The sequence below is a fragment of the Garra rufa genome, chromosome 18 (genome assembly GCF_049309525.1).
Source record: "Garra rufa chromosome 18, GarRuf1.0, whole genome shotgun sequence".
NCBI lineage: Eukaryota > Metazoa > Chordata > Actinopteri > Cypriniformes > Cyprinidae > Garra > Garra rufa.
This window is the reverse complement of record NC_133378.1, coordinates 33,422,386-33,435,915: the sequence shown is the minus strand read 5'-3', so window position 1 is coordinate 33,435,915 and position 13,530 is coordinate 33,422,386. Positions and strand designations below refer to the sequence as shown.

The 13,530-nt window shown below is 34.7% G+C and overlaps 1 protein-coding gene across 2 annotated transcripts; it reads left to right on the top strand.

Moving 5' to 3' along the window:
• The first annotated feature begins 27 nt into the window (after positions 1-27).
• znf740b (zinc finger protein 740b) lies at positions 28-11,697 on the top strand. 2 transcript variants are annotated; one of them, XM_073822598.1, is made up of 7 exons: positions 62-136; positions 3,163-3,315; positions 5,410-5,619; positions 7,138-7,272; positions 7,382-7,511; positions 7,609-7,727; positions 9,615-11,697. In XM_073822598.1, the coding sequence occupies exons 2-7, from the start codon at positions 3,271-3,273 to the stop codon at positions 9,783-9,785; spliced, it is 810 nt and encodes a 269-aa protein (XP_073678699.1). In that variant the 5' UTR covers positions 62-136; positions 3,163-3,270; the 3' UTR covers positions 9,786-11,697. The 2 variants fall into 2 exon arrangements, with proteins under 2 accessions (XP_073678700.1, XP_073678699.1); XM_073822599.1 differs by lacking the exon at positions 3,163-3,315 and having other exon boundaries at positions 28-136.
• Positions 11,698-13,530: the final 1,833 nt, after the last annotated feature.

Here is a 13,530-nt window from a genome sequence, read left to right as displayed (position 1 = left end):
ATTTGTTGCCAGTGTGGTGGTCACGTGACGGACGCTCTCCCTAGAGAGCACTTCCGGTAACGTTTCCTGTGTTTGTAAACTGAAAAAAATTGTCCGACAAGAAAACATTGGGCTACTGTAAACGAAGAAGAGTAAGGTAAAACAAACGCGCTTAGCCCGCGGTACTGTTCTTATTGAATCTTCAGCAGCATGTGACAAAAGACTGAATATTTTAACAGCGTTGGAATATGAAGTTAAATAGACGGTGAACTCACGCCCTGTCGTGCTGCAGGATGAATGGAGGAGTTTACATTAGTAATGTATTCACAGTTCAGACTAAAGAAACATGAATTTCACTCAGATATTGAGATTATACATATCTGAATTCGTGCACTTTGTTACTTTTAACCCGTTCAGACCTGAATTCTGTTCAACAAACACAAATAATATGGCAGTGCTTTATCTCTTGTCTCAATGTAGCTATATAGAGATTTTATTATATGTATTGTAATATTATATGTGACTCTATACCACAAACCCAGTCTTAAGTAGCATGGGAGTATTTGTAGCAATAGCCAAAAATACATTCTATGGGTCAAAATTATAGATTTTTCTTAAATGCCTAAAATCATTAGGATATTAAATAAAGATCATGTTTCATGAACAAATTTTGTGAATTTCCTGCCGTAAATATATCAAAACTTAATTTTTGATAACTTTAAAGGCAGTTTTCTCAATATTTTCATTTTTTGCACCCTCAGATTCTAGATTTCCAAACAGTTGTATCTCGGCCAAATATTTTCCTATCCTAACAAACCATACATGGATGGAAAGCTATTTATTCAGCTTTCAGATAATGTATAAATCTTGATTTTAAAGAATTGCCCCTTATGACTGGTTTTGTGGTCCAGGGTCACATGTAATCATGCATTGCTAAATCATATATGTGACCCTGGACCACAAAACCAGTCATAAGGTTAAATTTTACAAAACTGAGATGTATACATCATATGAAAGCTCAATAAATAAGCTTTTTATTGATGTATGGTTTGTTAGGATAGGACAATATTTGGCCGAGATACATCTATTTGAAAATCTGGAATCTGAGGGTGCAAATAAATCAAAATACTGAGAAAATCACCTTTAAAGTTGTCCAAATTAAGTACTTAACAATGCATATTACTAATCAAAAATTACATTTTGATATATTTATAGTAGGAATTTTACAAAAAAATCTTCATGGAACATGATCTTTACTTAATTTCCTAATGATTTTTGGCATAAAAGAAAAATCAATAATTTTGATTATTGATACAATGTATTTTTGGCTGTTGCTACAAATATACCCCAGCGACTTAAGACTGGTTTTGTGGTCCAGGGTCACATATGTTTCAGTCATATATATGGTTATTTGTAATAATTATTTCATTCAAATTGGACATTGGATATTAACAGTAGTAATGTCCATGTAACTGTACACATGGAACTGATAAGTTAATAAAGACTAAATACATTTAATGCATTTTATAAAATTAGATTTAATAAAGCTAATGCTAAATTACTTTTATTTTAAATCAAGTTTTTTTTTTAAGTGAAAGGTGTAAATGTTAATAGTAGTTAAATTTAGATTATTCTTTTTTTATGAATTCCACGCAAATAAAGCTAAATAATTATGTATGTAAACACATCATTAAAAGATTTTCATGGCTCAAACCTACAACCCTTCAAATTATGTTGTATGTAATATTGACTATTACAGTCAAACCAAAGTTTATTCAAATACATTCAACATTTCTAACATTAATTACGTTTATTTGCTATAGTTTAAAAATGGTAATAAAATATTACAAGAACTCAGAATTCATCTTGATAATCACAAATAAATTACAGTCAAACCAAAATTTATTCAGACACCTTTAATATTTCTTACATTATCGGAGTTTATTCGCTGTAGTTTAGAAAATGGTAAAATATGACGAACTCAAAAGTTGAATAACTTTGATAGAAAGGGATGTCACTCACCACAACATGGTCAGGTCAAGTGTCAAAGTTCAGTTTTAATGGTTGTCCACTGTATGAAGATTTTTTGGGTATAATAATAGTTTACTTTATTTTGCCATCCTCACTTACATAAATGAATTACTGTATAGTGTCCTGCACTCAGTAGTAAAAAAAATATCCAAAATTAAATCTGGTGTCTGAATAATTTTTGGTTTGACTGTATACAAATCTGTGTAATTGTGATATCTTGTGCCGTGACATTAATATAATGACTAAAAAAAATAAATGATAATAATAAAAGTGAGTTGTAACAGTCACTGGGTCTGAGCGGGTTAACACTTGCTTTAATTTGCATGCATATATCATGGTTTCTATTAAAAACACCAAAGCAGTTTGATTTATTACCTATAATTAAATGAGTAATAATAGAGTGTATTACATAGATGCAGTTGAGTTGCTCTCGTAAAGCTTGTTTTCTTTGGCTTGGTTTGCAATCTGTTTGCCATGTGATAAGACTGATGTGATTTTATTTTCTATCTCCTGGAATTCATTTAACCTCAAGCACCCTGCTGGTTGCCAGATCCCCTCTTGAGCCAAACAAACAGAAATCACAATATACAATATTCACCCACTCACCTTGATCTAAATGTCTTTTCCATCATACTACGTCAATTGTCCAGCGGCTTCCGTGCCTCATTTTGTTCATTCGTGATTTATAGTTGTGTTTATCTGGATCTTTGAGAGTGAGTTAGTGAGTTAATAAGCGATGGAAGGAAAGAGGGTGGTTGAAATAAATCTGCTTTTAGTCCCAGAACCCGACCAGCCAAATCCAAAATCAACGGGGCATAAACGCTCGGATGTATTCCTACCATTTCAGCTTGACAGAACCGATGAGAATCCTCTCCACTCAGTTTCAGTTTTGACCTGGTTTGCTTCCAGATGTCTTTTAGGGACTCTTGACGCCAATCTGAAACCAAACTCGTATGGCTTAGAAACAGCCCTATAAGCCTACATAAACAAAGCCTTGGCGACACAGACACGGAAAATGTCTGATTCTACCGAACGAAATCCATGATTTGTCCACGGTTGACAACTTCTGTTAGTGGTGGGCTAGATGTGTGGCAACATCATAGACAGAGATGGATATTACCCTGGCTTTATATCCCCCCCTTCTGTTTCTAGGCTTGGGCCCCTGATGATTGGGGCTTGTGTGGTCTCTAAACACTCTCCCTGCCCCGAGCGAAGCTCTCTGTACCCCAACACACACACACACACACTCTCACCACCGCGATGTCGCACCTTTCCAACAGCTCAGTGCGAGATCACATGAAATGGGTCAGTGTGGTTTTTTTTTTCTCTTCTTCATTTGCATTTGTCCACGTTTGCTTATAAAAGAAGGCCTTGGTTTTCCTTTTGCTTGGCGTTTTTGTGTATTAACTCTTTGTATTTCACTTCCACAGCGTGAATTGACACAAAACGTGTACAGATTTGTTTACAAGTAATGGGGTGGATCTCACAAAAGGCTTTCAAGAACGTGTCTGGATCATATTTCTTCCCAAAATAATGTTTTACAATTTACACCAAGAAAATTAAGCGTTTTAGGGGCATTTAGGATTTTGTTGAAAATGTTCTTATTTCTTATTAAAATATATCTTTACATGATTATAGACTTTATTTAACTGCTGTAAACAGACAAATTACGCTTTTCAGTAATGAGAATGACTTTTGTGAATAATACGGTACTGTAAGTTGTGGTCATAATGCAAAAATCCTAATAACCTTTTTTTTTCAGCAAAATTATTGTTATTATAGAGTCAATAATTTTAATTGAAATTATTTTTATTAACATTATTGTCTTAGTTATCCTAAAATTCTTAGTTTATGCAAAAAAACTAATAATTTTACAGAATTTATAATTAATACTGATGCTACTACTAATAATTATTATATAATGATAATTATTATGAATTATGTATTTGTAGGATTATTAAGTCAACATTGTTAATAATGGCACAAGATATGACAATTACACGGGTTCATGTAACAGTCAATATTATTATTATTTTTATTTGTATAATTGACATGTTTTAAGGAAATTTAAGATGACAATGGCGAAAATAATAATATATATTATTATTGTTAAATGAATAATGATAATGATAATAATTATTATAAATGATGTATTTTAGAGTTATGTTAATAATAATATTTATATGAATTACGTATTTTAGGATTATTAAGTCAATGATAATTTAATGGCAATGTTAGTAATAATAATTATTATTAATAGTTCAAATTATTAATATATTTGATTATGTATTTTGGGATCATTAAGTCAACATTGTTAAAAATGGCACAAGATAGGACAATTACACGGGTTCATATAACAGTCAATATTTTTATTATTTTTATATGTATAATTTACATGTTTTAAGGAAATTTAAGTTGACAATGGCGAAAATAATATATGTTATTATTGTTAAATGAATAATGATAATAATTATTATAAATGATGTATTTTAGAGTTATGTTAATAATAATATTTATATGAATTACGTATTTTAGGATTATTAAATCAAGGATAATTTAATGGCAATGTTAGTAATACTTATTATTATTAATAATTAGAATTATTAATATTTAATTATGTATTTTGGGATCATTAGGACTATGTTAATTATATTAATATAAATTATGTATTTCAGGATCATTAAGTCAACAATGTTAATAATGGCACAAAACATAATTACATGTTCATATAAAAGTCTATTATTATTATTATTTGTATAATTTATATGTTTTAAGGATAATTTAAATAACAATGTTAGTAATAATAATATTAATAATAATAAGTATTAATAATAATACTTATTATTAATAATAATAATAATTATTAATATTATAAATGATGTATTTTAGGATCATTATAACTGTTTATTATATATATATGAATTATGTATTTCAGGATCATTAAGTCAACAATGTTAATAATGGCACAAAACATAATTATACATATAACAGTCAATATTATTATTTGTATACATTTGTTTTAAGAAAAAAAAAGAATAATGTTGTTAGTATTATTATTATTATTAATTATTAATTATTAATATTATAGATTTTGTATTTTAGGATCATCATGACCATGCATAAATTGTGTGTTTTTCAGGAACATTATGATGACAATGGTTATTATTAATATTTTAACTTTTTGGTAAAATATCCTGGGCATGTTCTCAACCAAACTTCACCAACTGTGGCCAGCTGTGGAATTAATTTGACAGATTGTGAAACTTAACACAGTCACTAACTGAGTCACATTTGTCAAATTTCAAGCTAAATTTCCAACCCATCAGATTAGTGATTTTGGCAAGCATTGTTAGTTTATTTTTTGAACAGATGTGTATGTTTGTGGTTTATTTTTCACAGGCTGGGTTGCTTGGCTGTGAAGCGGTGCTGTCTAGCATGGCACTCATGCAGGCCGGCTCCATGCCCAGCCATAAGAAGATGGGCTCTCATCTGGGCCAGGGACAGAGAGAAAACAATCACAGCCACAATCACAACCAGAACCACAACCAGGACACGCACAGCCAACACGGCCACATGGTGCTTCCCTCAGGAGTCAGCTGTCCACCACTGGTAAGAGACAAAGACATGATTTGTGTCAGGAAGAGAAAGAAAGAAAGTCATATTGGTTTGAAATAAATTTTTGGGATGAACTATTCATTTAAAAGTCCATTGAATTCTGTAGCTAAATGTCTTGGGTTCAATTCCCAGGGAATGCGTGAAATGATCAAATACAGCTGAAATCAAAAGTTTACTTACATCTTGCAGAATCTGCAAAATGTTAATGATTTGACCAAAATAAGAGGTTATAAGATGTTACTTTTTTATTTAGTACTGACCTGAATAAGATATTTCACATAAAAGACGTTTACATATAGTCCACAAGAGAAAATAATAGTTAAATTTATAAAAATTAAATTACCCTGTTTAAAAGTTTACATACCCTTGATTCTTAATACTGTGTTGTTACCTGAATGATCCACAGCTGTTTTATTTTTCACTTGTTTAGTAATAGTTGTTCATGAGTCCCTTGTTTGAACCGTTCTGAACCGTTAAACTGCCTGCTGTTCTTCAGAAAAATCCTTCAGGTCCTACAAATTCTTTGGTTGTTCAGCATTTTTGTGAATCTGAACCCTTTCCAACAATGACAGTATGATTGCAAGATTGCATGATATGCAACTATTACAGAAGGTTCAATTGCTCACTGATGCTTCAGAAGTAAAAACAATGGATTAAAACTTTTTGAATTAGATGATCAGGTTAAATTTGACTTATTTTGTCTTCTGCGGAGCATGTAACTATCTTCTCTAGCTTCTGAAGGGCAGTACTATATAAAAAATATGACATTTAGGCAAAATCAGACAAATGTACACATCTCTTTTTCTTCAAAAGTTTACACCCCTGGCTCTTAATGCATAGTTTTTCCTTCGGAAGCATCAGTGAGTGTTTGAACCTTCTGTAATAGTTGCATGAGTCCTTCAGTTGTCCTCAGTTTGAAAAGATGGATCTCAAAATCATAGTGTCATTGTTGGAAAGGGTTCAAATACACAAAAATGCTGAAAATCCAAAGAATCTGTGGGATCTGAAGGATTTTTCTGAGGAACAGCAGGCAGTTTATCTGTTCAGGACAAACAAGGGACTTATGAACAACTATCACTAAACAAAAAAACACAGCTGTGGATCATTCAGGTAACAACACTGGTGTATGTAAACTTTTGAACAGAGTCATTTTTATGAGTTCAACTATTATTGTCTCTTGTGGACTATATGTAAACATCTTTCATGTGAAACATCTTATTCAGGCCAGTACTAAATTAAAATAAAATGCTTTTTGTATGGTCCTTCTTATTTTGGTAAAATAAGTAACATTTTGCAGATTCCGCAAGGTGTATGTAAACTTTTGACGTCAACTGTATGTGTCTTGAATGCAAAGTGAAGGATGCATTAAAGGCATAGTTCACACAAAAATGAAAATTCTAGAGGCTTGATATATATTTTTAGAAATACTTCTAAAACTGTGCACTGATTTAAAATAATAATTAATCAAATAATTTCCATTGAACCTGATGACTTGTACGTGTTTTTAAACAGCTCATCCGCAAGGATGGAGATTTTCACTCGTCCAGGCTCTTGGATGAAAAAGACATGCAAGCCAGCCAGAACGTGCAGCCAAAGAAGAAGAACAGGAAGTCTGGACTTCCCACCAAAATGAGAGAAAAACCCCAGGCATGCGTTTAGTCTGTCTGCAGTATAGCCCTGCGAGTTTGCCTGTTTATTACATTTACACACTTCCGCTCGTATTCCGATCCTGACTGTATGCTCTTTTCTTCTGAAGGTGGAGATTCCCGACGTCAATGACGATAACTCACTCAGCTCTCAAGTGCAGAAGAATTTCATATGTGAGCACTGCTACAGTGCTTTCCGCAGTAGCTACCATCTCAAACGGCACATTCTCACCCATACGGGTACGCCATGAGCCTTTTCTGCTCTCACATCATCTTATGTTTCATGCAAAGAGATGCATGAAGTAAATCTGTGTATGTGCGTGTGTGTGTGTTTTAGGTGAAAAGCCATTCGGGTGTGATATGTGTGACATGAGGTTTATTCAGCGCTACCACCTGGAAAGACATAAGCGTGTTCACAGCGGTGAGAAGCCTTATCAATGTGACCGCTGCCAACAGGTGAGACATAAAAAAAAAAACACAGGCAGTTGTATTCACACAGAGATTGCTGTCTGCCATGCATAAATGTATAGGTATAGGCTATTTTAGCTGTTCTTAGTGAAGCAAAAGCTTAGAGGGATAGTTCACCCAAAAATTTAAATTCTGCCATTAATTACTCACCCTCATGTCGTTACAAACCTGTAAGGGCTTTGTTCATCTTCGGGACACAAATTAAGATATTTTTGATGAAATCCAAGAGCTTTCTGACCCTGCATAGACAGCAACGCAACTGACACGTTCAAGGCCCAGAAAGGTAGTAAGGACATGGTTAAAATACTCCATGTGACATTAGTAATTTTATGAAGCTACGAGAATACTTTTTATGCACGAAGAAAACAAAAATAACGACTTTATTCAACAGTTTCCTCTCTTCTGTGTCAATCTTCGACGTGTGTTCACAACAGTACCACAATGCATGTCACATGGACTATTTTAACAATGTACTTACTGCCGTTCTGGGCCTTGAACATGTCAGTTGCGTTGCTGTCTATACAGGGTCAAAAAGTTCTCGGATTTCATCAAAAATATCTTAATAATCTTAATTTGTGTTCTGAAGAGGTAAGAAGGTCCATGGGTTTTTAATGACATGCGGGTGAGTAATTCATGAGAGAATTTTCATTTTTGGCGGAACTATCCCTTTAATTGAATGCGTCAGGAAGCGATTTGATCATTAAAAGTGGTTATTTTGCCTGAATGGAGTGAAGTAGTTGAATGGGAGGAGTTAAAAAATATGACAGCTTGGTAATGTTAGCTATTTTATTTTAATTTTATATTTTTTTTTAATGACTAATAAACACTGATAACTAATACACTGTGCACAATCCACTAGAAATGTGAATGAACATTTTCAGTTTGCTTTCCATGTTGATAGTGCATGTTAATTTTGTCTTTATCTTAGGACTGCTGTCATGATGATAGCAGATTATTAACAAAATCTTAATGCATATACATTTTTATGAGTGCTTATGCTTGAATTATGCCAGAAAAGTTGACACAGTGTTGTTTTCAAGCTGTTAGGACAATTTAGCTGGCAAAAATTATGATCAGAATATGATTTGGTCTGCAATATGAAACTGGACTTATACACTATAGATTAAAAGTTTGAGGTCTATAAGATTTAAAAAAAAAAAAAAAAGAAAGAAATGTAATACTTTTATTCAACAAGGATGCAATAATTTGATCAGAACTGACAGTAAAGACATTTGTAATATTACAAAAAGAAATTGTTTCAAATAAATGATGTCAGATCACAAAATCCTGAAAAAATGTATCAGTTTTCACAAAAATATTGAGCTATTATTTTAACAATAATAACAAGAAGAAATGTTTCTTGAGCACCAAAACAGCATATCAGAATGAATTCTGAAGGAACATATGAGACTAAAGACTGAAGTAATGGCTGCTGAAAATACAGCTTTGGAAATATATTCAAATAGAAAACAGTTATTTTAAAATTTAGTAATATTTCACAATATTACTTTTTTACTGTATTTCTGACCAAATAAATGCAGCCTTGAACATTAACTTTAAAAATGGTGAATTTTACATTAAATACACAATGTAATTCATATACTCAAAAACATTGCAGAGGTATGTAACCAAACAATAAAAAAAAAAAAAAAAAAAAACTTTATAGGGTTAGTTCACCCAAAAATGACAGAATTGTCATTTTTGGGTAAACTATCCCTTTAAATGGCATGCAGGGTTTTTTGGGAAACTCACTGGGAAATTGGGAATCAGTGAATCAGTTCATTAAGAGCATGTCCAAAAGAACCATTTCATTTCAACCCGGGTGTCTTCTCTTGTCAAAAAAGAGACTAACTCCGAACCCCTTCTATCACACAGAACTTTTCCAGAACTGACCGGTTACTACGGCATCGACGTTTGTGTGCCGTGGGCATCCCTAAAGAGGAGAACCAGCCGTGCTGCGAGGGCCGGCCGTATTCTCAGGACCCCTCCCAGCACTCGGCGTCCTGGAGCCCACTGCAGACAAACAACAGCAGGCTGGCGGTGTGACAGCGTTCCGATCGCTCGCACAAACCACTTCCCAGCAAACGCAATGGACTCGCCAACATGACCTGACCGGGGGTCTGAGCCTGTAAAAACTGTTTAAAAACTTCAACACGTCCAGCTCGACCCCAGTGGACTCTTTTATACTGCTTAGACTCTGGGAAATAGCGTATTTTGTATTTTAGACGGTACTGTGATCAGCAGGCGCGGGTTAGTTGTGCGTTCAGTCCAGGCAATAATGACTTCTAGTAGTTTAGAATCGCTTCCTTTTGTAGTTCCCATTGCAGGACTGTAGATTGATGAGATTCTCAGTGTTACCATGCGTTCACATTTACCATTGCTTTGCGAAATCCAGTCATTTCATGGTCACATAAATTTGCTGCATAGATCAACAGAAAGCAACTTGGTTTTAAAGTGACGTGTGCTACATGCATTACTACACTAGACAATGGACCTTTTGCCCTTTTCAACAGATTTGGAGAAATTTAGCATTACATCACTTGCTCACCAGTAGATCCTCTGCAGTGAATGGGTGCCGTCAGAATAAGAGTCCAAACAGCTGATTAAAACAACACAATAATCCACAGGTAATCCACACAACTCCAGTCCATCAGTTAACATCTTGTGAAGTGAAAAGTGGCATGTTTATTAGAAACAAATCGATCAAGACGTTATCTTTAACCATTGCTTCCCAAGTCCTCCATCTATAATATTGCTTTCTCTAGTGAAAAAGTCATCTTGTCTGAGTCAGGTGAGAAATCTGCACAGATCAAGCACCATTTACAAGCAAAAACTGTTCTAAACAAATACGTTGGTGGATTTTGATGTGCGAGGACAACAGGGAATAGGCTTTTTGACTATAAAATGTGATATTACGGATTATGAGCTGAAACTTTGGTCAAAAGCGACAGTTTAAAGTTAGAAATGCCTTAATTCGCAAGACTTATTTGATGGACTGGAGTGGTGTGGATTATTGTGATGTTTTTATCAGCTGTTTGGACACTCATTCTAACGGCACCCATTCACTGTAGAGGATCCATTGGTGAGAAAGTGATGTAATGCTAAAATTTTTCTCACATGTTCCAAAAAAAAAAAAGTCTGGGATGGCCTGAAGGTGAGCAGATTTTCAGCAAATTTTCAACTATTCCTTCAAATACTGTGATAACAGCTTGTGGCCATTGACAGTTTTACACAGGCTTTTACGGTTTTAGCAGAAACATCTGGAACACCATCCATCCTCCATCCACATGAGAGCTTTTTTGTGGCATACATTATGGTGTCAAGCTTTTGAAGTTGGCCTTTCGGTCAACATGAACACTGCCTTTCGTCGGTGTTTGAGTATGAATGACGAATTTCGTCACAGTATGATGTGACTCATGCGGTAAGTCTGCTAGCATCAACGTTTCTCTTCTGAAGTCACTGAATTGACAAAGCCGAGCCAAGAATAACAAAGAAAACCTTTTAACAGGTTGTACAGTTCATAGAGACACAGATGTTTATATAAAACCGCTAGTTTTTCGTGGAGGTCTCGTTACGTTTCTTATCACGTAGACCTCGGCCCCTTGAACACGGACTACCGACTTCTGAGTTAATATATTTTTTCAGCATTTTAAATAATTTAAATAGAAACCGTAGTAGAATGTAGACTGCTGCCACTGTCTGCCGTAGCAGACTCACTGTATTTTTTTACGTGTACATTTGCATGTTCCTTTCCTTACGCATATACAGTAAAAGGACTGGTATTGTGTTTGTTTAAAATGGTGAGAAACATTTTGAAAAATGCTTTGATCCAATTCTTTGATATTTTTTATCTCTCTCAACTCAAAAGCTCAAGCAGCTCAGCTTTATTCTATCCTGTTAGACACCCATTTAGTGAGTCCTAGGACCTCAAGTTGACAATAAATTCTCTTTTCTAAAACAGGGGCTTCTGTTTTAATGTACTCCTTACAAGCTTATTTGTATTTATTTGTACTGTGTTTTTATGAACTGGTGTAGCATGGTAGTCTTCATCAGCACTAAGACTGTTTGCTTGACTTGATTAAAAAAACAAAAGTTATGATTACCAGACAGTACAGTGCCTTGCGAAAGTATTCATACCCCTTCATTTTTTGTGTTTTATGTTGCTGCCTTATGTTAAACTGCTTTAAATAACTTTTTCCCACATCAGACTATACTTGCATAAGTATTCATACCCTTAACTCAGTACTTTGCTTAAGCACCTTTATAGCCTCAAGTCTTTGTGTGTGATTCGACAAGCTTTGCTCATCAGTATTTGGCAGTTATCTGCCATTCTTCTCCTTAACTCTTCACCTCTCAAGCTGTGTCAGGTTGAATGGGGGTAGATGCACATTTTCAGGTTTCTCCAGAAATGTTTGATTGGGTTCAAGCCCAGGCTGTGGCTGGGCCACTCAAGGACATTCACGGAGTTATCTATAAACCACTCTTGTTGTGTGCTTATGGTCATTATCCTGCTGGTAGGTGAACCTTCTGCCCAGTCTGAGGTTCTGAATGCTCTGGACTATTTTGGTGCATTTTCTTCTACTCTGACGAGTCCCTCAGTCCCCACCCCTGAAAAACAGCCCCACAGGATGAGGCTGCTACCACCACACTTTACTGTTGAGATGGTACACTTGAGGTGATAAGCAGTGTCTGGTTTCCTTCAAACATGATGCTTGGAATTGAGGTTCATCAGACCAGAGAATCCTGTTTCTCACCGTCTGAGAGTCCTTTAGGTGCATTTTTGTAAATTCCGATTGTGTTTTCATTGTGTCTTCACTGAGCGGATTAAATCTTGCCACTCTGCCATAAAGCCCAGTTCGGTGGAGTGTTGCAGTGATGTTTGTTGTTCTGTAGATCTCTCATCTCTGCATATGATCATGAAGCTCAACTAGAGTGACCATCAGGTTCTTAGTCACCAGTCTAACCAAGGCCCTTCTCCATCAGTTGCTCAGTTTAGCCAGGAAGCCAGGTCTAGGAAGAGTCCTTGTTGTTTCAAACTTCTTCCATTAAAGGGTAAAGGAGACTACATGCTTCTGTGAACCTTCAATGCAGCAGATTTTTTTCTGAACTCTTCCCCAGATGTGTGGCTTAATTCAATCCTGTTTCCAAGCTCTACAGGCAGTTTGGTTTTTTACCTCAGCAATTGCTTTTTGCTGTGATATGCATTTTCAGCTGTTATATCTTATATTAAGATGTGTGTGCCTTTCCAAATCATATCCATTCAAATGAATTTGCCACAGGTCAACTTCTCTTGAAGTGTAGTAACATCTACAAGCAATATGAATGCTCCTGAGCTAAACTGCAAGTGTCCCAAATAAGGGTATGAATACTTATGCAATGGAATCGTTTAAGTTTTTTATTATTGCAAAGATGTTAAAAAACAGATGTTTTTGCTTTGCCATTATGGTGTTTGGAGTGTAGACTGATGTGGAAACAATAACTTAAAGCAGTTTAACATAAGGCAGTAACATAACAAAATGTAAAAAAAAAATGCAAAGCACTGTAAACGGATAAAATGTATACCTGCGAGTCACTTCTGCCAGATGTTTTAAAGATAGATTTCACCCAAAAATGAAAATTCTGTCAATAATTACACCCCCTCATGTCGTTTAAGACCTTTGTTTATCTGCAGAACACAAATTAAGATATTTTTAATAAAATCCAAAGCTTTCTGACCCTGCATAGACAGCAACACAACTGAAACACTCAAGACCCAGAAAGGTAGTAAAGACATTGATAAAATAGTCCTAAC

Coding starts and splice junctions, on each gene's coding strand:
- znf740b (XM_073822598.1), top strand. CDS start 3,271: ATGTCGCACCTTTCCAACAGCTCAGTGCGAGATCACATGAAATGG. Junction 3,316..5,409: donor TGCGAGATCACATGAAATGG/GTCAGTGTGGTT, acceptor TATTTTTCACAG/GCTGGGTTGCTTGGCTGTGA. Junction 5,620..7,137: donor GAGTCAGCTGTCCACCACTG/GTAAGAGACAAA, acceptor GTTTTTAAACAG/CTCATCCGCAAGGATGGAGA.